Source organism: Tamandua tetradactyla, chromosome 16 (genome assembly GCF_023851605.1).
Source record: "Tamandua tetradactyla isolate mTamTet1 chromosome 16, mTamTet1.pri, whole genome shotgun sequence".
NCBI lineage: Eukaryota > Metazoa > Chordata > Mammalia > Pilosa > Myrmecophagidae > Tamandua > Tamandua tetradactyla.
The window spans coordinates 70,276,023-70,301,840 of NC_135342.1; the positions used below are offsets into that span (position 1 = coordinate 70,276,023).

The following is a 25,818-nucleotide window of genomic DNA, read 5'->3' on the forward strand; positions in this document are numbered from 1 at the left end:
TAAAGGGATCTACACTAAAGACAAAAAAAAAAAAAAAAAAAAGGTTGAAAAAAGAAAAAAATTTATAAACTGACTTCAGTGATTTCATCATCTGCAGAAGTGTTGGTATTATCATTGGAGTGTATATTATGAAATGAAGCAAATAAGTAATTAGATGGATGTCATTAAGAACTGGGATTTTGAGCATGGGCCAAGGGAGATACAGATTTAAGACTGATGAGGAGCCTATGGTCTTGAATCTGAATTGGAACAGTTAGTACCAGAATGAAACCCATTAGAAAACTTCCTAGCTTTGTCCACTGAAGGCCTAGAAACAGTGACCAACCAGCAGCAAGGAGCACCCCTATTATCCAGAGAGTGGTTTCTCAACACCATTTCCCACTAAAAGGAAGCAGTAGTTGGCAAAATGGCCTGCAGAGACCTTTCTAACCAAGAGACCAAAGAAAGCACTACGTATGGACTTAAACATGAACTTTATTATAGGAACTTACTCACAGGAGTAAAGAAGGAAGTCAATCAGGGAATCACACTGCTCCAGAGGTGGTAGCTTCAGAGCTCAGGTGAAAGCACTCCACACTTAGGTAAGAATCGACAGGACCAGTTATAGGGGCCCAAGACAAAGACATTCCATTGAGTATGAGAACATGGGTACAGGAGAGGGGTGTCGTGACACAAGGGTGGGACTGATTATAGTTTGTGTGCACAGGGGGATTATAGGATGCTTTGCAGATAACAGTAAACATGATAATATCACAAGGACTTCAGGAAGGAGGTAGGGTATAGATTAACATCCTATGCAGGGAAGAGTCTGGTCTCTTACATACATTGCACATTCCTCCTTCTGCAGAGAGGTTAGCTTAAACACTGACTCAGGTCATGCAAGTGGCTGTGTGCTTTCAAGTTTTACAAAGACTTAGGGAATAGCTCAGCCCTGAGGTTCCCACAGCTAAATTCAAAATTGGGGCATGGAATGTACAAGATGAACCTTGGACATCTCATTGTGTTGAAGACAAGGAGGTATGAAGGAAAAAAAAGAAAAAAGTAAAAAGTCACAGGAGCTAACTCAAAGGGGCTCTCTCTGGCCAAAAGACAGGACAATATCAACATCAAAAAGACTAACTGCAAGGGACTGAGGCACAAAGAAATAAAAGCCATGAATTCATAATTATACTAAAACACACAAATGAAATCCTTCTCCCAAAAAACACAAATCAGCTCATTGTTCATTTTGGAGAGTGCTTAGATACTATGGGGCTTTGAAACCGTTATGTGCCCCAGAAGAGCCATGTTTTTTTAGTCCATTATTATGGATGCAAACCTATTATTGGGTGGGATCTTTTGATTAGGTTGTTTCCATGGAGAGGTGACCCACAAAGTGTATCTTAATCCTTTTGTTGGAGCCTTCTATGAAGAGAATAAAAGGCAGAAAACATATAGCACAGAGTCAATATAGAGGGCAGAGAGATGAAAACAAGGAGGACACAGAGGGAGATGACACCCTGGAGATGTTGAGAGGAGACCCGCAGGAAACAGAGAGCTCAGAGAGGTGTCCCTGGAGAAGCAAGCAAGGACCCACAGATACTCAGAGAAAAAGCCACTGGAAACAGAAACTGAGAGCAATGGAGCCCAGGCAGATGTTGCCATGTGCCTTCCCATGTAAAAGAGGAACCCCAGATGCCAGCAGCCTTTCTTCAGAGTTTAAGTATCTTCCTCTTGATGCCTTAACTTGAACATTTTCATGGCCTAAGCACTGTAAATTTGTAACCTAATAAATCCCCTTTGTAAAAGCCAATCCATTTCTGGTATACTGCATTCTGGCAGCTTTTGCAAACCAAAACAGATTTTGGTACCAGAAAAGTGGGGTGCTGCAAGATGCAAGTATCAAAAATGGTGGAACAGCTTTATAAATGGATAAGGGGAAGATTCTGGAAGACTTCTAAGGAACTTTATGGAGAAGGCCCCTGTTGCTTTGAAGAGACTGTTGGTAGAAATATGGACTCTAAAGATATTTCTGGTGAGGCCTTAGACAGAAATGATGAATGTGTCATTGCAAACTGAATGAAAGTGATCCTTGTTTTAAAGTGGCAGACAATTTGTCAAAATTGAGTACCGGTGTTGGATGTGAGGCAGAATTTGAAAGCGAAGAGCTGGGATATCTAGCTGAGGAAATTTCCAAACTAACTGGGAAAATGCAGCCTGGCTTCTCCTGGCAGCTTTTTGTAAAAATGCAAGAGGAGCGGGATAAGCTGAGAACTGAACTCTTGGGTACAAAGAAACTAGAAAATGATAGTTTGGAAAACTCTGAGCTTTTGGAAAATGAGTCCCCAGAGAATAGTGCCCCACATGAGGATTTAGCCAAACTGGAAGCAGAAAGCCATTTCAGTATAAGCCAAGATTGGAAATAGAGTTATCCAGGAAGCATTTGTAGAAAATCCTATTTTCTGATGGTGATCCAGCTCTCTCTCTCCATGAACTCTCTTAAAGGACTCCAATAAAGGATTAAGACCCACCTTGAATTGGGTGGGTCACATCTCAATCAAAACTATCAACAAAAGATCCTACCCATAATAGGTCTGCATCCACAGATTAAAAGAACATGGCATTTTCTGGGATACATAACAGCTTCAAACCAACACATGGGTGATGAAAATGTTCTAAATTTAGACTATGGTGATTGTTATACAACTCTGTGAATCTACTAAAACCCACTGAATTGTATGCTTTAAGTGGGTGAATTTTTTTAATGCAATTTTATTGAGATACATTCACACAGCGTACAATCCATCCCAAGTATACAATCAATGACTCACCGTATCATCACATAGTTGTGTATTTATCACCATGATCATTTTTAGAACATCTGCATCACTCCAGAAAAAGAAATAAAAAGAAAAATCCATCCCATACCCTTCCCTCTCATTGATAATGAGTATTGCAATCTACTCCATTTTTTTTTATCCCTTATCCCCCCTCCATTATTTGTTTTTTGTCCTTATTTTTTCACTCATCTATCCATATACTGGTTAAAGGGAGTATCAGCCACAAGGTTTTCATAATCTAAGTGGGTAAATTTTATGTTATGGGAATTAAATCTTGATAAAACTGCTACTGAAAAATATTTACAGCTATACAAATTACTGAAGAACTGGGCAGTGCAATGGTGGCTCAGGGGCAGAATTCTTGCCTGCCATGCCAGAGACCCAGGTTTGATTCCCAATGCCTGCCCATGCAAAAATTAAAAATTGCTGAAGAACCAACAGGCACCTTGAATCATCCCCACATGGAGAGCTTTCATATTTAATCAATAATTCAAAAACATGTGAAGAAGTTGTGAATTAAAGCCACCTTGAACAGTAGTAATCATAACCCTATCAGCAACAGGTCTCAATGATTGAAGTCTGGGGAGGGCACTGACCTCAGGCATATATGATGCCAGGGGTCTAAACTCTGTCTCTAGAACTTTGATTTTCTTGGCAGTTTCCTTCTTTACGGGCTTCATTCTCGGGCAGGGTGTCTCAGGTGGTGGGAAAAGATAGTCATGGGCAGTTTCAAAATCAAGTGGCCCTCTTAGCTCTCAATCCAAGAGAAAAAGAGAATCTTTTCTGATCACTCTGGCAATAGCCCAGGACTGCCTGGGGCTGGCTTATGTGCTCATCCTGAAACCCAGGAATAAGGTAAGCTTCAGCCGAGTCTCATGGAGGGAGCAGGATCACAAAAGAATGGGAAAAGGCTGGTTTGTGTTTTAGTTTGTTAGGGCTGCCATAACAAGTACTACAAACTTGGCAGCTTAAAACAACGGAAATTTATGGTTTTATGGTTTGGGAGGCTTTAAGTCCCAAATCAAGGTGTCAGCAGAGCCAGCTTCATTTTAAGTCCGTAGGGAAGAATCCATTCCATGCTTCTTCTAACTTCTGGTGGTTTGCCCACAATTTATGATACTCTCAGTTGTCACGTGACATTTCCCCCTCTGTCTCTCTGTGTCCAGGTTTCGTCTTTTTCTAAGGACCCTAATCCAACATGACCTTATTTTAACTTGCTTAATTCTGCCTGTAGCAACCCTATTTCCAAATAAGGTCACATTGTGAGGTACTGGGGTTTAGGACTTCAATATATCTTTTTGGGGGACATAATTCAATCCACAGCACTCCATAAAGGAAGAAAAGTTTGGTATACAAAACATTATGCCAACTATGCCAGAGTAAGCTCTAAAGCTTGCAGAGAAGACTCAAACGCTGATCATTTCACTCCAATAAGTACTTGTTAAATCAATATAGGAGCACATGAAATAGAGCACTATAGAGTACTTTTAAAGCTTCCCACTCCAAACTCTTATTTCATATTTTAGAGACACAATAAAGCACAACTTATGATAGATACCAAAGTCATTAGTGAGACACCATCTTAGCAGAGAGCTACTTCAATCAAGTGAAGATTGCTCAATGTTCTGGAATTCTACCCACACATCACAAAAGAGACACGGTGCTCTGGTAAAAGGCTTGTCCAGCTTGAAGGAAGAATGCAGTTCCGTATGAAGAGCTGGAAAATGCCCTGCTACTAGAAAATTCTTTGCAAGCTTTTCCTTTTCATTTAAACTGATGATAATCTGGTGGGTTTCTGATCCAGGATCCAAATGCCTGTCTTTGGAGTATGCACCAGGCTTCCTGGTAAGCAGATGCAGCCTCCTTGTACTCCTGGTACGTCTCCAGCTTCCGCACCCTAATGCACACATATCACCAAGCATACAGGTTCTCAATGAACAGCTCATCAACGTGGCCAACAAGATACCTGAGCAATCAATGGGACAGACTTCCAATGAGACTTAGAAGGTTTTGGGTATGTTTTCCTAGATCAACTCACCTCCTTTATAGGGAATTCATTGGAAGGTAGTGTTAATTAAAACAGGTAAGGAAGGACAGAATGCTAGTTCTGTCCAGACCTAATGAAAAAAAAGAATAATGTAGCTACTATTGCATTTAACATTTTCTAAGGGCCTTGTAATTTCTACCACCCGCCCTAGCCATTAGAAACTTGTCAGGTGCATTTTTCTTTAACAAACCAAAGCACTTACTATTTTATTCATATTCTTCTCTTATGTACTGTCCCTTTCCATCTTCCAAATCCCTTAGCCATCCCCAATTGTCAAGGAATGGCTAATATAATGAGTAATGTTTATAATACCTATACTCAGGTGAAAGTTTTCTCCTAGGGCCCACTTATCTCAGCCATGAAACAGTTGTTTATTAAATAAAAATAGTAGCTACTTGTTATAAAAAACCTTCTATAAACAAGGTCCTATGTTAAGTGCTTCACATGTAATATTTCACTTAACCATAGCTACCTTGAGGCAAGGTTACTACAACTATTCTCATTTTATAATTGAAGAAATTGAGGCTCATTTCTTAGTGATTCAGTTTTATCCTGCTTCTACTTTTTTTGCTTCTACTTCCTCCTTGTCTGAGGAAGTCCAAATTATTTACCTCATTTCAGCACAGAAAAAAGTTGCTACTTGTAGCAAACATTGATTTTCAGACATTTGATCAATTTACTACAGCTTTTTGTTGGCGAAGGGGTGGTCTATACACATGACAATGTTAGACTTACCTGAGCCCTTTGCTCCTAGAAAACGGTGGAAGGTAAAGAAACAACCCCCCACTCATTCCAACACACACCTTTTTGTATTCTAGGAAACAGCTTCCTATAAAGAGCCACCTTCCCACATGACTCAGGTAAGACGTACGTATAACCCCCTGGTTTACCCAGGTCAAGGCCAGACACAGACCTTCCAAATTTCCATTCTCTGCCTCATAAATGATTAGCTGTGCTTGTAAGACATTGACTAAACTTTAATAAAATATCTGCTACTTTGGTTTGACCAGACTTTAGTTATGCTTCTCCCCTCCCCCTCGGCCCCTGAACTTGGACCCATCCTCAGTCAACAACCCCTTCTTAAGGAAAGACATTACCTGCTCAACTGTCTGATCAGGACACCTGCTCACCCCACTCCACAGGGAGTTCGGTCTTTCCTGTTTTGCCCTCTCTAAGGAAAAAAAAAGACCTCATTCCACCTGACCTCTGAGATTCTTGCACATCTTATTGTTGGAGTGTCCTTCTCCCCTATTGCAACAGTCCCCCCTTCCTTATTGCTATAATTCTTTTGAATGAAGTCTCTTCTTACCTAAATCTGAATTTGTTTTTATTTGACACACAGAATGTATGTGTTCATTTGATTCGGCTTTCCAGACAAGAAACAAGCAAACTCATCACAGAAACCTGGAGAGCATCAGCACTGCCTTGAAGAGGCAGGATAGTGATAACAAGTGGCCAGCTTCTGCAAGAAGCTTCTAGCTACTCCTTAGCTTCCCAGACACTTGTTCCTGATAGGAGTTTTATAGTTCCCTACATTCCTGTTGTTTGCAGAGGGATTTAAGTCACAGAGCTGCACTTCACAACCATGATTCGAACAAAAAGAGGAATGTTCTTAACAGAATATATCGCTCTCCAAACACTCACATTTCCACAATGCTCTCTATCTGGTGGCTGGATTTGGGCCAAGCCCCAATTCTATCCTTATGACCTCGTATCCCAAACTTACAGGTCATGTACATATCTGCAAGGAGGGCTGTGGGGACAGAAGAACTTGTGGTTAATAACAGGTACCCACTGGACTGTTGCACCATCACTCCTGCCAAAGCTTCCTGCCATTCATAAGCTAGAATGAACTTAGAAGTCCTCCTGACTTCTAAGTTGAAAAAACATGGATCAACAGCAAATAGTAATAAGGTTTTACCTGAGGGAGTCTGGCCACTTGTTTTCTGAAATACTGCTTAGCAGTTTCTGGAATGATCTAAAGAGTTCCACTTTGCTGATTCGGGATCTGCTCAGGAAAAGAAGACACGGATGATTTATGAAGTTTTTGCTATCTACAGCCCCCTACCAAAGATACCAGGTTTGAATGTGCCCAAAGCTCTGTTTTCATCTGCGCTTGGCAAGAAGATTTAGACCTAGGTGTCTGATGAGGCCAAGGCATAAAAACGCATCTCGTTGTAATATGCGTCACCAGCAGTGGAATCATCAAAGTACAAGCTTAAATGGGTTAAAGACTGTGGCTGGTATTATTACATTTTACCTGAGAAAACCTATCAGCTACCTCTGGTTACCTCCTTTCAAGGGAGCTGGTTAATATTGTTTACATGGAATTGAAAGTTGTGTTTGAGGCTTGAATGATGACTGTGATATTGGCAGTTTAAGAGCCAGCACAACAACAAGATAAAAAAGGAATGAGGACCGGGGAGGAAGAAACACTATTTGCCCAAAAGAGTTTAAATAAAGAAACCCAAAAGAATTCCTGAATAAAATAGTAGAATAATAAAAGTTAGTAGTTGATGTAAATAAAAACTAAGCTGCAAACCAAAGATGGAGCACAAAATTAGTTGTAACAGCTGTGACCAAAAATGAAACAAAAAGGAGTTACTTAAAATAGTATCTGAGGAGCCAACCTTCAGCACAGCCCCAGTGATTCTCGCTTCCTGGTGTTCATGCCTCCCGTCACTGAACTGGCCTGACATGTATGATCAATAGGGTGTTGCAGATGGAATTTGACTTCTGAGCCTCTGCCTCATCCTCCTGGATCACTTGCTCTGGGGGAAGCCGGCCACTGTGCTGTGAGGATGAGTCCTCTAGCAGCTGGAGAGTGTATATGAGTAACTGAGGACTCTGGCCAGCAGCGGGCACTGAGCTGCTGGCCACGTAGGAGAGCCGTCCAGGAATCAGACCTGCCAGCTGCAGTGGAGGCTCTGGATGACCAAAGCCCCAGACAACATGATGGGGAGACCCCAAGTCAGAATCACCCAGTTATGCTGCTCTCAAATTCGTGACCTATGGAAATTCTATGAGATGATAAATGCTTATGGCTGTTTTAAGCCACTAGGTTTAGGAGGATTTATTATATAGCAATAGATAACTAATATGAATTCAAGGACAAAATCTAATTTATATGAAGGAAATTGTAAAACTTTATAGAAATATATTTAAGAAGAACTTCAACGCTATTAATTCGGGTTAGCATTGCTGATCTGGCACCAGAGGTACATAGAGAGATATGCCATATTCCTGGTTTGGAAGACTCACAACTGAAAGATTGGAATTCTCCTCAAACTGATCTTTACATCCAAAGGTCCAAGAACAGCCAAAACACTGTTGAAAAGTAAGGTAGTAGATTAAAATAATAATAATAATAATAAAAGAACAAAAAATAAATGAATAAATAAAAAATAAAAAAGTAAGTAGGAGAATTTCCTTACCAGGTATCATCTTATTATACAGCTGTGCTTATTTAAGAGTGTGGTTTTAGTGCAGAGATAGACAAATAGGATAGAACATCCAGAAACAGACCCACATATATATATATATGGTTCTTTGATTTGGCAGAAATGTTCACTTAAAATATGTCGATTCCAATAAAATTACTATAATTTCTATTCCTCTAAAGAGAAGAAAATGAGTTGGTCCAGCAGGAAGCTTCCACAGAGTAGCCTTTTATCTATAATCCTGCATTAGGTCACTGCATGTGGACCAGAAAGATGTTAGATTAATGAAACTTCTATTGCTCAAACTGAGTGTATTTTTTTCACTCAGTTAATAGAGGCCTGAATAGAGCCAAGTTCATTTACTCATCAGTAGCTAAAGCTACTAAAAAGAACTTGTACTAAAGCTGCCACAAAGTAAGAATTGTCAGTTTGAAATACCAACCCCCTTGAACTGAAAATGAACTTAAATTATAGAACTAAATATTGGGCAAGTGTTTATATAACTGCATCAGAGTTGAGAGTGATCACTTAAGAACATAGTAATCTGACTCTTGAATATTAGTGGAATATATTCAAAAGGTAGTCACCAAAGGCAACTGTAATACTATTTTTTTTACTCATGTAATAGCTTTATTGTTAGTGTTAATATTTTGTTACTTGACTATTTGTATTAATTGTTAAAACAAGAAATTATTTTCCTTATTTTTTTTAACTTCAAACACACTGTACTGACCTAGTAAAATTACTTTTTAATGAAGATCTTCAGCTTTAAAAAAAAAAGATTTCCTGGCTCATTTATTGAGGCAGCAGCCACATTAACCTAATACAGTAGGATGCACAAGGAACAATTTAATATGTACCCCTCCTACATGGCTCTTTGAAGGGAGCTGATTTCATATCTTAGAGTAGGGACAAGATGGTTCTGGAACATCTTGTTGCTTGGGTAATACTTTTAGGATAAAGAAATGCCCCCCACCCCCAGCAGAGATGAACATAAAAAGTGACAGAATAATGCTTATAGCTAACAGAAATACATTAGGTATGGGAAAAGCCAGGAGTCCATGATCCTCAAAAAGGGAAGATTTAGGATTGCTTCTTCTTTTTGAACAGCTAGTACCATATCTAGGTTGATTTTATTCAGATGAAAACAAACATGATTTCAGTCTTACTAAATGTATGTTTCCAAGTAGGTAATAAGATGCCCAGCTGAAATATTCACTGTCAGATGGAATAAAAAAAATTTATCTCCAGATTTTGGATTCTTCATTTGCATTTGGTAACAAGACAAGAGACTTCATTGTTTGGAGCATCTAGAAAGTCTTACAGATTCAACATTTTCACAGCCCACATCGCTGAGGATCAGTAAAAGAACATCAGGAGGAGAATGTGAAAAAATAAAATCTCTCAATGCTGTTTCACTTTGAAATACTGGTCAGTGAACCTGAGAAACTGTTTGCTTGAATCTTACAGTTGCTATCCATGTGCAAGAACCAGAGAACATTTTGCTAAAATTTTTACAGTGCACAAATGAAGTATGTCGAGGCATTTTCATTCACAAGAACAAGAAAACTTAGCCATCAGCCATGCCATGATCTGTATCCTGGAAATCAGATCCAGTTCAAGGTTCATTAAAGAATCACATCACTTAAACCTCCTTGGAAGGAGCTCTACTGGATTCTGTTTACCACCAGCATGCAGTGGAATGTCAAGGTCTCCAGTCTCAGTGGAAGACACCACTGGTCCTAGACTTAGAAGGACAGGCTCTTAAGAATGGATCTGTAAATTTTCCTTCCACTCTACTATGTTGTACCTGGCCTGAAGGCTTCTGATTCCTTTCTTTGTTGTTCCCTGTGTAAAGCCATTGGCAGTAACATCCAGTGGTTGTTCAGGAACTGCACTCCAGCTGATGGCTATGAAAAGATAAGATTCAGAGGTTAAAACTGTTCAGTTTTCGATCACCAGAGAAGAAGAAGCTGAAGAGTACAGGACTTTGGGAGAAGAGTGAAGTGCTGCTTTTCTATGAATCCCACTTCAGAATCTAGTTGGCCTCACTGTCTCCTACGGTTTGGGTCCTGAACTGGTTGCCTTATGCTTGGACTGTGTAAGAGTGAAAACCCAGAGGAAGACAGTTGGTGATCGAACTATTGACAATGCAACCACTGGAATTAGTGAACTCAGTGATGTAGCTATAGAACTCACCCAGGAAGAGTGGGCCATTTTAGATACAACCCAGAAAAAGCTGTTCAGAAATTTTATGCTGAAGAATATCAATAATCTAATGTCCATCCTCAAAGGGAAAATGACCATAAAAAAGAAGAAATGATAGCCATGCAACATCTCTGCCAGAAGGACACATCTACCACCCAGTCAAACATAAGCTTCATGAGCATAAGGACTTGTCTTCCAAATAGAGAGCTAGGTTTGAATAATTTAGGAGTTCAGCACAATCATCTGACAGTAACTAAGATGGGATTAAACACTGTCCCATAAAAAAGTTTTGAACAGTTTCAATTAAGGAAAAATGAGCCTGAGCTGAAAACTATAACCTGAAGTCTTATAAAAGAACAATTGCTTAAATATGTTTCATACATATATTCTTTGAAACATAATGAAGTTTTCAAAATTAATTAGATATCTCTGCAGTTGAGATGCTCCAAGAGAAAATCTCTGCATACACAAAAGTAGTACACCAACTGCATGCTACAGAAATGATTAATTTAAACTGGAGACTCACTGAATGATGTGACCAGAGAATTGAATTAATGAATATAGGTGGACACAACTTGTAACAGTCTCTCTTCTCAGAAAATAGTGATTTGGGAGAAGATCCCATTCACTCCACTGTGACTGACAAGGGAAAGAAACCCTGTGTGAACAAACAATTTCAAAAGCTCTTAATGTCCAGTCATTCTCTAGTCAACATAAGCAAATTCATACTGGATGTATGATATATGACTGTCATCTATGTGGAAAAGTCTTCAGTTAGTTCTCTCCTTACACAACAGGAGAAAACACAAACTGGAGAGAAGCTATATGGCATCCATATATGTAGTAAAGACTTCACTGCTAGTTCTCCCCTCAGACAGCATGAGAGAGCTCATGCTGGGATGAAATTATATGTCTGACATGTATGTGGGAAAGAATTCACTTATAATTGTCAACTCAGAAAACATGAGAGAATTCACACAGGAGGGAAACCTTGTATCTGCCATCTATGTGGGAAAGCCTTCAGTCAATGCAGTAACCTTAGGATACATGTGAGAACTCACACTGGGGAGAAACCATATGTCTGTGATTTATGTGGAAAATCTTTCACTACATGTCATAAACTTAGGCAACATGAAATAACTCATTCTAGATGGAAACCATTCATGTGACATCTCTGTGGGAAAAACTTTAGACATTATTCTGCAATGAGACAATATCAGAGAGCTCATTAAATACATTGTACATATGGAGAAGTCGTCAGCCACATCTGTAATCTTTAATAAAAGTAAAAGAACACAGACAGGAGTGTAATATTCTGTCAATTAAAACAAAAAACTGTTCAGTTTTTTATACAAAGTAAATGGTTGAGGCATTTGAATAAAAATATTTTCTGGCCTCCACAAACCCCAGAGAGCTGGATATGAAGTCAGAGATGGTGACCACCATCCGGATGCTTGGCCTCAGGGTACAACAGTATAAAGTGGTTCACAGTTCTTCTTCTTCATCATCATCATTGTAGCAGCTACAATCATTGAGCATTTATTTTATGGTGGACATGCAGTAATTGCATGAAATACAATTTCTCATTTAATCCTCCTAATATCTAATCCTGATAAAGAAGGTGAAGAAACTGAGGCTGAAGTAGGCTAAGTAACATGTCTGGGGGCACACAGAGCAGGAAACTGACCTACTTGGGCCCAAAACCTATTCTGGCGACCGCTTGAGAGGAAAACTGCCTGCCTAGGCTAGAAGGACTCAGCCCTTCACAGGCCACTCAACTGTTGGGAGAAGTCACTCCTGGGAAAGTCCAACCTGGATAACTTACCTGCCCCACAAGGAACGAGTCGGCTTGAGCTGTCAGCTCTTTTTGCCTGCACGGCAGAGCGGCTCTGTTCAAATAGTAAATCTGACTGCTGTATTTTCAGCTCTTGAACTCCAAAACCTTTGGGTAAAGCCGAGACATTCTGACACCTAAATGTGAGGGGAAATGCATTCAGTTTAGGCACTCCTAGAGATAAAAAGTACTGAGGGCATGGGCCACATCATCTCCCACTGCCCCTGACCCATCACAGTGCAAGGTTAAGGCCTTACGAGGTGTGGGGATTTGTTAGTTTGTTTGGTGGGGGGTGAGGGGCGGTATAAGAGGGTGTGCTAGAATAGAATCTAATCATGAGAACCCTATGGCTGGAGAAATCACTCTGAAGTGATAACCCTAAGGACTGGTTGCCACACCCAATGACTGTAGCACCAAATTCTTATTTCCTGTATAGGCCTTGAAAGAGCTGAACACCTTAAGTAGAAATATCAACTCGCTGGTTCCCATTTCCTAGGGAATCCTTCAAACACAACAAAATTACCCTACAGCTTAAAAGCTTCATTTTCTCTTGTACCTTTTCATACAAACTAGATGCGCCAGCATGATGTTGTTTAGAACTAAGCAGAAGGCATCTTAAAGTTCCAAAAATAGGGGAAAGAGGTACTGTGCCTGGGGCTGTCCTTTCTTTTTTCTTCGTTCAGCCTTCCTTTCAACATTTTTATTGAGACATAATTCACATACCATAAAATTTGCCCATTTAGAGTGTATAATTGTATGGTTTTTAGTGTAATCATAAAATTGTGCAACCATCAGCACAATCTAAATTTAGAACATTTTCATCACTCAAAAATATAGCAGTCACTTCCTATACCCCTCTCCAGCTGTAGGCAACCATGAAATCTACTTACTGTCTCTACAGATTTGCCTACTCTGAACATTTCATATAAATGTGATTACATGATATGTGGCCTTTTTTTTTACATGGGCAGGCACCGGGAATTGAACCCGGGTCCTCTGGATATGTGGCCTTTTACAACTGGCTTCTTTTACTTAACATAATACTTTCAAGATTTAACCATGTTATAGTATATGTCAGTATTTCATTTGTTTTTAATTTTTTTTTTTTTTGCATGGGCAGGCACCAGGAATCAAACTCAGGTCTCTGGCATGGCAAATGAGAACTCTGCCACTGAGCCACCGTGGCCAGCCCTTATTTCTTTTTATTTCCAAATAAAATTCCATTGTGTAGATACACAACATTTGGGTTGGTTTACTTTGTGACTATTACGAATATGCTGCTATGAACACACACGTTTTCATTCGGATGTATGTTTTATCTTGGGTATGCACCTGGGAGTGGAATTGCTGGGTCAGATGCTGGAGCAGTTTTTTGAAGCCTGCTTCGGGACCTGGGCAACTGACAGCCCTTGTGACCTCTGCTGGCCATGGCTCAGCCCTGCCCTCATTTACTATACATAACACTAACTGAGCTTTTGTTGCTGTCTTTAGGGAACCACACTTGGGTACTCATCCTTCTTCTTTGATCTTTTTTAACAATGAAAACTAATATATGAGGATTTTTAAAAATTATAATAGCAGTTTATGTATGCTGTAAAAAATTAGAAAATAAAGATAATAACAAAGAAGAAAAAATCACCCATAATACCAAAGCTCAGAGATATTCACTAATACGCTGGTACGTATCCTCCTATGCATTCTTAATCTGCATATATACTTTAAAACCAAAACAGGTTTATCTTCTAAATTGCATTTTAAATATTATGACTATCTTTCTATCAGTATTCATTAATTATAGTTTTGACAAAAATCATTTGACCATCTCCTTTTGGGCATTTTGGTAGTTTCCTTTTATCTTTCTTAAATTTCTATACTCCAAAACACATTGTTGAATTCCTTCTTATTTCTTTAAGCTAAATTCTTAAAAGTGACTTTCCTGGATCAACAGGTGTATGGATATATGGACATGTTCTCAAAGTGTCTTGAGGAAGAGTGCTCCACTTGAGCTCTACCTTCTGGCCATGGGACATGCCTCTGTCCTGCCCTCTCACCTTCTAATTAATGCTCTCTCCATGGCTTCCTGGCTGTAGGGGCATTTCCCAATGACCACAGCCGACAGGTAGATGGGCTCTTCTAAGAAGTGTGCCAACAGTGCCCCTTGGCATCCGAGGACATTCCACCGTGCCAACTTGTCACTACAAGACATAGAGCATGTCCTGTCTCCCCGTCCTGGCTTTACTCGGAGTAGGCCCACACAATGATATGCAGCTCCAGGCTTCCTCGAGTCTCCAGCTTCTCCAGGTACAACCTTGGCTCCGGTTCTGTAAACGTCCACCACTTTGGTACCACCAGGGACCATTCCAGTGATGGCAGCCTGCACCTCTGAGGTGAGATTAGAATTCCTGACACTTGGTGGGATTTGGCCACTTTCTGGTTCCCCCAAACTCTGATGGTGAGATGTACTGTTGACGATTTCTCTGGCTGGAATTTCAGCACAAAGCCTCATCTTCTTGGTTACAGGACTGTCAGGGCCTTCATATTTCCTTTTATTTTCAGGAGGTTCCAAGTTACCATTGGCTTCTACTGAAGGGATGCTGACCCAATCTCTGCTGACAGGACAGCAAGGCTGGTCTTCAAACTCAAGCATTGGAATGATGGAGGCATCTCCACCTGCAGGAAAAGGAATCTCTTAAACCAATGGTTCTCAAAGTGAGGTCCCTGGACCAGTCACATCAGAATCTCCTGGGAATTTGTTAGAAAAAAAGTATTGGGATTCACAGCACAACTACTGAATCAGAAGCTTTGGAGGAGGGGCCTAGCAATCCGTTTTAATAAGTTCTCAAGGTGATCCTAATGCTTGAGTTTGAGAACTGTTGCCATGAGCCCAGGTCAATTCTATTCTCCCAACCTATGTGAGATGAGTTAGAGCAGCTGCCCAAATCTACTTAAGAATCATCTGGGGCTCTTTTTGAAAACCGTATCCTAGACCCAGTGAATTAGAATCTCTTAAAACAAAAAAAGATTCTCTACAGGAGAGAAGCCTGGGAAAGTGAATTTTTTAACAAGGATTCCAGATAAATCTTATCACAAGGGAAGTTTTGGAAATACTGGTTTAGATCAGGGTTTCTCAGGCTCTGCAATATTGACATTTTGGGCCAGACACTTTGTGGTTGTGGGGGGATGGGGAAAGGCTGTCCTGTATAAGGCTATTTAATAGCATCTCTGGCCCCTACCCACCAGATGCCAGTAGCACCTCACAAGCAAGTTTGATAGTCAGAAATGTCTCTAGACATTGCTAAATGTTCCCTGGGTGGCAAAACTGCCCATTTTTGAGCCACTGATTTACATTAAGGAAGGTTTCCCAAGAGTAATTTGTGGAATTCAATCTTATAAGATCCCTTGGAAAATAGAATTGGGTGTTCATTCAATGATTAAATAAGTTTGGCAAACTATGCTCACAATATATACATTTTAGAGATTTGTGATACACAAATTCTGAAGTCTTGTGGTAAATTGCACAACTATTATTTCCCGAGTATGTGACTATGGTTTAGAGATTTCTCTTTTTTTTGTACTCAAATATTCATATCAGTTTTATTCATAATAGCTCCAAACTGGAAAAAATCCAAATGTCTATCAACAAGTAAATAGATGAAAATCTGTGGCCTACAATGGAATACTATTCAGCAATAAAAAGGAACTACTGATACTAAGAGCAACATGAATGAATCTCAAAGTCATTATGTTGAGTGAAGAAGCCAGACACAGAGGAGTGCAAATTATACAAGTGCATTTATATGAAACTCTAGAAAAGACCCATCTAATCTATAGTGTCAGAAAGCAGATCAGTGTTTGTCTGGGGCCAGGTAGGGGGTGACTGACTGCAAAGGAGCTCAAGGGAACTTCTGGAGTGATGAAAATATGTTCTGTATCTTGATTGTGGTGGTGGTTACATAGGTGTATGTCCTTATCAAATTTGTTGAAACACACACTTACATTGGTGCATTTTATTGCATAAACTATACCTTGATAAAGTGTTTCCTTTTTTAAGGAACTAGAGCATAAACACCTGGTTTAGAGATTTCTGACCTACTCTGTACTTATAATGAACCAAAGGAAACCAGAACTCAGTAAAAAACATTACTAGCCCTTGGGAAGAAAGCTACTTCTTCAAACAGAAACCTAATGTGTGTTGCTTTACTGAAGTGTGTAAATAACACACCTGTACTCTTTATAACCTCAGAACAGGAAAGAAGAGAGATGTAGAAATGTGAATGTTGCCAGGGAGACAGCTGGCAGACTTGCAGAGACTTCACAAGTTGACCCCTACTTTGGAGACTTCACCAGGTATACCTCCCGATCCGCAGGTTTGGAGGTTTGACCTTAACAAGATGCCTGAGTTTACATGCTAATAAAATTCCCATGTGAGTTAGCATCTGATGGCACTAACCCATGTACCAGTGAATTAATTGGTCATTACAAATAAATGCCAAGGGAACCAGAGAGTCGCATTCTCTAGGTAGTGCTCTACCTCCGTGCAGGCAAACCATGGGGGATATCACATTTTAAAAGATTATCAAAGAGCAAAGGGAGTTAGATCAGAGATTTCCAGATTCTGGTTTCACAGACCATTAAAACTGCCTGAAGATTTTAAGGTCAACATAGGGTTGACACCTTTTTATTCCATGTGGTGGTTTGAAGCTGTATGTATCCCAGAAAAACATGTTCAAAAATTTAATCCATTCCTGTGGGTTTGGACCCATTGTGAGTAGAACCTGTTGATGAGGTTACTTCAGTTAACAAGGTGTGGCCCACCTCAATCAGGATGGGTCTTAATCCCCTTACTGGAGTCCTTTGGAAGAGAAGTGAAATTCAGACAGACTGAAAAAAAACCACAGGAAGCAAAAAGCTGAACACCAAGGGAACCCAGAAGAGAAGGGAGACCAGCAGACACCATCATGTGCTATGCCATGTAACAATCTAAGACCAAGAGTCACAGGCAGCCAGTCCCAGAATGCCACAGTCTTTGAGAAGAAAACATTGCCTTGATGACACCTTGTTTTGGATTTTTTCCCAGTCTAAACCGTGAGCAAATAAATTCCCATTGTTTAAGCTGAACCAGTGCATGGGTATTTATTGAGGAGCCAAAGAAACTAAAACATTCCATTAAGTAAGATCTTTGAAAATCCCAATTACCATCATTTCAAAAAAGGGGAGAAAACGTAGAGAAAAATTTCAATTTTAAAATTGAAAGCCATTAGCTTTTTGTAGAAGGAAAATTAGATATGACATATAAAATCCAGAAGGCAAAATAGTAGAAAAAAGTACTACCCATGCAGTAATGACACTGAAGGTTAATGGATTAAACTCTCCAATCAAAAGTAAAGTCTGGCCGAATGGATTAAAAAACAGGACCCATCTATATGCTGTCTTTACTCAAAGGACACGAGGCCAAGGACACAAATGGACATTTACACACCAATGTTTATAGCAGCATTATTAACAATTACCAAGAGATGAAAACAGCCAAAACGTTCATCAACAGACAGCTGGCTAAACAAACTGTGACATTTACATAAGATGGAATATTATGCAGCTGTAAGACAGAATAAAGTTATGAAGTATGTAACAACATGAATGGACCTTAAGGACATTATGCTGAGTGTGATTAGCAAGAAACAAAAGGACAAATACTGTATGGTCTCACTGATATGAACTGACAATAGTGAATAAACTTGGAATATTTCCTTGGTAACAGAGACCATCAGGAGATAGAAATAGGGTAAGATATTAGGTAATTGGAGCTGAAGGGATACAGATTATGCAACAGGACTGAATATAAAAACTCAGAAATGGACAGCACAATATTACCTAACTGTAATACAATTATGTTAAAACACTGAATGAAGCTGCATATGAGAATGATAAAGGGAGGAGGGCTGGGGCATAAATGAAATCACAAAGAAAGGTAGATGATAAAGATTGAGATGGTGTAATCTAGGAATGCCTAGAGTGTATAATGATAGTGACTAAATGTACAAATTTAAAAAATGTTTTTGCATGAGGAAGAACAAAAGAATGCCATTATTGCAGTGTGCTGAAAATAGACGGTACTTAATATTTTAAAATTTCAACTAATGTGTGAGACTAAAGCAAAAATGTTTATTTGATACAAATCTATACTTTGACTAGTGCATCTCCTAATATAACTTACGTAGATAGTTGATTGAACACCTTAAGTACATGGAACTTTGTATAGGACATGAGATTTTGTTAGTTTGTCCAGGTGATGCCCTGATGAATCCCAGAGTGATTTGATCAGTGACTGGAAAACTGTTTGCAGAGTCCCCGAATGGTGAGAACGGGGGAAAACTCAACTTCCCCAAGTTGAATTCTTGATATTCTCACAAGCAGTGTGGACAACCAAAGCTATAGGCTGAGCCCCCAGTCTTGGGGTTTGTTCATATGAAACTTAACCCCACAGGGGATAGGTCAAGCCTACTTAAAATTAAGCCTAAGAGTCACCCCCAAGAGAACCTCTTTTGTTGCTCAGATGTGGCCTCTCTCTCCAGCCAACACAGCAAGCAAACTCACCGCCCTCCCTCTGTCTATGTGGGACATGACTCCCAGGGGTGTGAATCTTCCTGGAAGCATGGGACAGAAATCCTAGAATGAGCTGAGATTCAGCATCAAGGGATTGAGAAAAACTCTAGAATGAGCTGAGACCCAGCATCAAGGGATTGAGAAAACCTTCTCAACCAAAAGGGGAAAGAGTGAAATGAGACAAAGTGTCAACGGCTGAGAGAGTCCAAACAGAGTTGAGAGGTTATCCTGGAGGTTATTCTTATGCATTGAGTAGATATCACATTGCTATCCAAGATGTAATGGAGAGGCTGGAGGGAACTGCCTGAAAATGTAGAGCTGTGTTCCAGTAGCCATGTTTCTTGATGATGATTGTATAATGATATAGCTTTCACAATGTGACTGTGTGATTGTGAAAACCTTGTGTCTGATGCTCCTTTTATCTACCTTGTCAACAGACAAGTAGAACATATGGAATAAAAATAAATAATAGGGGGAACAAATGTTAAAACAGATTTAGTTTGAAATGCTAGTGATGAATGAAAGGGATCAGTAAGGGGTATGGCATGTAAAATTTTTTTTTCTGTTTCTTATATTTTTCTGTTGTCTTTTTATTTCTTTTTCTGAATTGATGCTAATTTCTGGGAAATGATCATGATGATGAATATGCAACTATGTGATGATATTGTGAATTGCTGAGTGTATGTGTTGGGAATGTTTGTGTTTCTTGTAATTTTTTTTTAATTAATAAAAAATTAAAAAAAAAAAAGCCATTAGCTTTTTGAAAAGCTATACAGTCCGAATTTTCTCATTTTGCCACGGATGGGCACACTATTCACAGATCAGCACTAACCTGTGGACTGATGATTTATGTAGCTGGATGAGGTCACTAGGCTAGCTGTGATCCCTGGAAGTACCTTTCTCCACAATCAGGATATGCTGCCACTGGGTCCTGCCAGGCTCTGGTTCCTCTAAGTATAGTCCACAGACTACCACCATGGGCATCACATGGAAGTGTTAGTAAATGGAGACTCTCAGGCCTCATCCCGACCTGCTGAATCTAGTTATGTATTTTAACAGGATCCCCAGGTGATCTGTATGCACATTATAATTTGAGAAGCGCTGAGTTAGGAAACATCCTTATGTTCTTGGACCAGGGCACTCATTGCTAAAAAGAGAGCCCAGATGAGCCTTGCTGTCATTTTGTTGGCCTTTGATTTCTAACCAACTTTTTTTCCCAAAAGAGTCATTCTTTTTTCACCTATATCAACATTTTCAATTTGAGTTTTGATCAAGTCTTGACAACTATCATTTCTTTATAGTGATTACATCTCTCTGCTCTAAAAGCACCTGTCATTTATGTTATCGACTTAGGGATGGTAGTAAAATTTCTTCACCCACTCCACCCCCCAAATTTTGAAATAAGAGTAGAAGATTGTCCTCTAAGTGTTAAACTTTAAAAACGACACGTGCTTTTAGTTTTTAATTTTACTACCATCCCTGAGTCAATAACATGAAAGACAGGAATTATTCTCAATTTTCAAGACAGAAAGAACAGAGAATAGGAATGACCCTGTAGGCTGGGTCTGGTCTTCCTATTTATGTAACCACAGCATTTGAACATTTCCTTATAACTCATCAAATTACCCTGACTAGCCATGACTGTCTACATTACCTGAAGGACCCTATGTGGAAGGCAACACGCTGGTCTTATTCGCTGCTATATACCTAGTTTGTGGTATCATGCTGGACAAATAGAAATATTGTGTTCTATGAATGAATGAAGCAAATGAATGTCAGGATAAGTTATTATAGTATAACTCAGGACTTTGGACTTCTAAGCCCCACTGTTGGTTTCAGACCTTATAAGGTTTCAGCATTAAGCTTCTTAATGTTAATTCTGAGAATTGAATAGGATGAATGAGACAAACTTCCCATCCCCCCATCTGCACCTTCCCCTTGCAAGAGAAGTGATTAGGTATGCCAGCCACAAAAGGTACTGTCATTGTTTGTAGTTAGACTTCAGCCCTAAGTGCTTTCTTAGAGAAACATATCTATGGATAAGACAAACATAAGAAAATAGATGAGGTAGTATTAATCCAAAACCTGGAATATACTTACAGGGTGTATGGCTGGAAAAAAACACAAAAAAGAGGTCTGGTCTGAGTTTCCACTGTCCTCTTTGAGTTCCTGGGACAAAGATGCTATCCTCTTTCAGCGAGGCTGCCAACTGGAGCTGATGGAGAAGGTACCTAATGGGTGGCAAGATGTGAGAATGAACAACCAATCCCTGCGGTGAAGGGGCAGACACTGATGGGGAGATTGCTAAGGGAGAAGGGAAGAGTTACCGTACCCCAATGGGACTGGTGGTACTAATGGTGATTTGGAATAATGAGAATAATTTAGACCAGTGATTTTCAAAGTGTGGTCCCTGGAACAGTAGCACTAGCATCCCCTGGGAATCTGTTACAACTGTAACTGCTCAGACTCTATCCTGGACTTCCTGAATCAGAATCTCTAGGAGTGGACCCAGCAATCTATGTTTTACCAGGCCTACAGGTTTAAGAACTTAAACTCGTGTGGAGCAGTGCTACTAAAAGAGTGGTCCACAGACTCATGTAGCCAGTATCACCTGAGATGTCGTTAGAAATGCACATTCCAGGGCCCTTCTCCTAGGCATACTGAATTAGAATCTCTGGGGATGCAGTTTTACCTTTGGAAACTTCTTCTGGCTATGATCTCAGCATGGCTATCATTGAGGATGTCTCCTGTGGCAAAGAGAGGACACTAGGTAAAGACATGGAACCTGGGAGGCCTTGGTTCCTAGAAGCAGAACACAGTAGACCTCCCCTGCCCTCCCAGCACCCAGGAAAACCATGCATCTCGTAGAAGACTTTTGCCAGAAAGTATGAAAATAATTAACAGCAATATATTTATAGTAGGGTTTTCAAGCCAGCTCTATTGTCATTTTGGGTTGGATATTTCTTTGTTGGGGGACTATCTTGTTCACTGTAGGATATTCAGTAGTATCCCTGGCCTCTACCCACTAGATACTAGTAGGAGAGCCCCCACCCCCCACGCACATTCACACACATCAGGGATGACAATCAAAAATGTCTCCAGACAATGTCAAAGTGTCAAATGTCCCCTAGGGGGCAAATTTGCCTCCAGTGAGAATCATTGATTTATAGGGAACTTTATCAGAAAGACAGGGGTCTAGATCTTCTGCACCCTGGTATCATACTTGTGCTCAAGTTCCATCTAAATCAATCTCTAGTGATCCAGTTTCTTCATATACAGGAGCAAGGCTGGGAGAATGAGGGAACCAAACACATGGAAGAATCTAACTGGAAGCAGAAGGTGAAAATTCCAGATTGCTAAGGGAATTTCCATAGTCTTGTTGGTATCACAAGCTCCACTAATTCAAAATTGCCTTCTGGGGCTTCATAAGTCACTCATGCTCCATCCTTTACTTTCTATTTTGAAGCCCCAAAGCCTTCTAGACATAATATTGAATAGCTAAGCACAGGGAACCTCTGATATGAACTTAAACTACTGGCCAGCTTTCAGTTCAGTCAGAAAACATGCTCCTGGTGGCCTGTGCTCCTACGTTTGATTTCTAGTCTTTAAGTAGGTTCTGTCCTTCCAACTAGAACAACAGCCAGTGGGAGCCAAATGGTGAGACACCTCAGGTGAGAAGATGAGGAAAGGTCAACATGGTAGCTAGTGTGCAAAGCTTCTCCCAAAGCTTCCACAGGTTCTTCTGAGACTCCCACCCGTGCTTACCGCTCTTCCTCATTTTGGACTGGCCTATGCATTTTGTTCCTGTTCCCATTGAGACGACTTCCTTTGTCACTGAAAGAAAAAAATAAACTGTTAAATTAACTCCCAGGATCTGTCTGCATAGTTCCCAGATTGCAGCTTTAAAAAGTGGGCATTCCTCCAGATTCCCACAGGCAGAACCACATGAGGACTTTCCTGCCACCAGAAGTACTGTGGCCATTTGGTGGAGGAGGGGTCAGGGGGAACCTGTCTAACACCGTTGTTTATATCCTGCCCACTATCATCTCTGACAGGAACAGGGAGCATTCCAAGAAGAGGCTCACCTCGCACTGGTTTGTCAGGGGAGTCACAGGCCTGGTCAGTGATAGGCTGTATCTTCACGATGGCTGCGAGTAATGTCCACTCACGGTTTGGCTCTGGCTTCCCCTGCCTGGGCAGCCTGGTCTCATAGTGTTGATAACACAGCTGAGCAACCTCATTCACGGTCCACATGGTCTGAGCTGGTGCTGAGGTCCTGATCGCAAATCACGATGGTGAGACGTACAAAGACGAAAACCAATGCAAGGTGTGAGAGCCTTGCACCAGGTGCTTCAACAGTCTTTCAAATGTAGCTCAACTACATTCACGGTGTGAATCATCTTGCTGGAAATCTATAGGTTATTTTCTCCTACTATCTCCCTGCTCTCTTTTCACCTTTAATGAAGATCAAAGATAACCCAAACACCTCCAATCCCAGAAGATATACCAATTTCTTCAAGCTTTTTAAAAAACCCTGGATATCTGACATGTTTCTAATGAACATGAAAATTACTCAAAACAAAAGCACATGAGAGGGAAGTGTCATCATTACTTCAATCTTCATTTGGAAATAGCACATAAAGGACTGCAGATCTCAGCTATGATCACTTGCGTTTCTTCACTTTCTTTGGGTAGCCCTTATCATACAAAGTTTATCTTTCTGTGTAGATGTTCTCCCTTCTCATCACCTTTTTCAGCTATTTTTCTCTTCTTTCCCCTAAAGCACAGTGTTTCTCCACCTCCCTTTCATAAATCTCCACTGAATCCACTCTCCTCTGCTCCAAACAGAAAAGCAACACCTTAATTTCTCCTATAACATTTTACGAAGCAGAGGGGAGAAGTAACAGGGCCCGGAGAAACTGGGTGATTTCTAACCAGTCAATGTTTCCCCTCCACACAGGAACTGTATTTAAGAGTGTGGGTTTATGCTGAATGAAGTGTCAGAAACAAAGATAAATATTATTATACCTGACTCATGTGGACTAACTATAATATTCAAACTCGGAGAACTGAAGTTGAGAGCATGGGTTATGAGGTTGGGGCCTACTGTAAAGGGTCCTAGGTTGTAAGCTCTTACAGCAGTCAGGTATGTGCAGGAATTTTAACTGTTATGTCTAAATTCTGAGATACTGAGCTATTTGTGTATAATCCGGTCATTCCCTGAAACTTCAGGTATTATTGTGACACATGAGACTCAGATTTGGAGCACTGAAGCTATGAAAGTCAGGATTACCCTATATAGCAACTGTTGAAAAAGTTGAAAAAATGATCAGACTTCAACTAGAGATGAATGAAGCTGATATGGATAGGACTAAGGTAAACCAGACTATAGGGTAAAGGATGATATTGTCCATATTTTAAAACTTCAGCTTCTTTTTAAGACTAAAGGAAGAGATGTTTAGTTGGTACAAAATTTTTATTTTCGGTAGTACATTAATTTACCTTGAATGGTCAGTTTATTTGAACACCATAAGTACATGGGATCTTGAAAAAGGTGTGAGATCTTATTGGTTTGTACAAGTTAGTGTGATGGCCAGAAAATAAAAAAGTTATTTGTAAAGTTCCCTAGGGGACTGGGGAGAAAGGAGGAACTATTCAACTTCCTTATTTGGGGAATTCCTGATATTCTCACAAGCAGTGGGCACAACCAACAGGCTGAGCCCTTGATCTTGGGGCTTGCCTCTATGAAACTTATTCCTGCAAAGGACAAGATAAGCCTACTTATAATTAAACCTAAGAGTCACCCCCAGAGAACCTCTTCTGTTGCTTAGATGCGGCACCTCTCTCTAAGCCAACTAAGCAAGTGAACTCACTCACTGTCTCCCCCTCTATGTGGGACATGACCCCCAGGGGTGCAAATCTCCCTGGCAATGTGGGATAGGACTTCTAGAATGAGCCAGGATTCAGCATCATGGGATTGGGAAGGCCTTCTTGATCAAAAAGGGGAAGAGAGACAAGAGACAAAATAAAGTTTCAGTGGCTTAGAGATTTCAAACAGAGTCGAGAGGTTATCCTGGAGGTTATTCTTATGTATTATATAAATATCCCTTTTTAGTTTATGGCATATTAGAGTGGATAGAGGGAAGTACCTGAAACTGTTGAACTGTGTTCCAGCAGCCATGATTCTTGAAGACTATTGTATAACTATATAGTTTTTACAATGTGACCATGAGATTGTGAAAACCTTGTGTCTGATGCTCCTTTTTCCAGGGTATGGACAGATGAGTAAAAAAAAAAAAGGATAAAAAATAAATAATAATGGGGGGATAAGGGGTACAAAAAATTGGGTAGTTTGAAATATTAGTGGTCAATGAGAGGGTGGAGTATGGGATGTATGAGTTTTCTCTTTTTCCTTTTCGTTTCTTTTTCTGGAGTGATGCAAATGTTCTAAAAATGATCATGGGGATAAATCACAACTATGTGATGGTATTGTGAGCCACTGATTGTATACTATGGATGGACTGTATATGTGTGAAGATTTCTCGATAAAAATACTAAAAAAAAAAAGTATGTGCTTTGGAGGAAACTTTTTAGGTTCTAATCCTGCTTTACCACAAATTAACTGTGCGATATTGGGCAAATAACTTAACCTCTGTCAGTTCCTCCCCTGTTAAAACAGGGATAACAATAGCATCAAATCACTTGGGGTTATTGTGAGGATTAAGTAATGTTTATAAAAAGCAATTGAGTGTGTTTGTGGGGGGTGGTTAATGGTAACTCAGTACTTTCTGCAAGATCTTTGGGTAAACTTACAACTACTATAGTGACAAAAAAAGCAATTGTGTACACTTAAAATATGGTTAAAAT

General features: G+C 40.0%; 1 protein-coding gene across 4 annotated transcripts in view; it reads right to left on the reverse strand.

Annotated features, from left to right (window-relative positions):
- Window positions 1-120: 120 nt before the first annotated feature.
- The window catches only part of ADAT1 (adenosine deaminase tRNA specific 1), a 28,157-nt gene continuing 2,459 nt past the window's right edge, over window positions 121-25,818 (reverse strand). For 2 of the 4 annotated variants that reach the window (XM_077133078.1, XM_077133077.1), the window contains exons 3-12: window positions 23,037-23,227; window positions 22,717-22,785; window positions 21,644-21,698; window positions 21,052-21,182; window positions 14,400-15,018; window positions 12,340-12,485; window positions 10,117-10,216; window positions 8,128-8,193; window positions 6,788-6,874; window positions 121-4,716 (exon numbers count right to left, since the gene is read on the reverse strand). In XM_077133078.1, the coding sequence (XP_076989193.1) occupies window positions 4,584-4,716; window positions 6,788-6,874; window positions 8,128-8,193; window positions 10,117-10,216; window positions 12,340-12,485; window positions 14,400-15,018; window positions 21,052-21,182; window positions 21,644-21,698; window positions 22,717-22,785; window positions 23,037-23,205 (1,575 nt within the window). In that variant the 5' untranslated portion in view covers window positions 23,206-23,227 and the 3' untranslated portion in view covers window positions 121-4,583. Of the gene's footprint in view, window positions 4,717-4,750; window positions 6,620-6,787; window positions 6,875-8,127; window positions 8,194-10,116; window positions 10,217-12,339; window positions 12,486-14,399; window positions 15,019-21,051; window positions 21,183-21,643; window positions 21,699-22,716; window positions 22,786-23,036; window positions 23,228-25,818 lie in introns of those variants that run through there. The other 2 variants (XM_077133080.1, XM_077133079.1) reach the window with 2 other exon arrangements.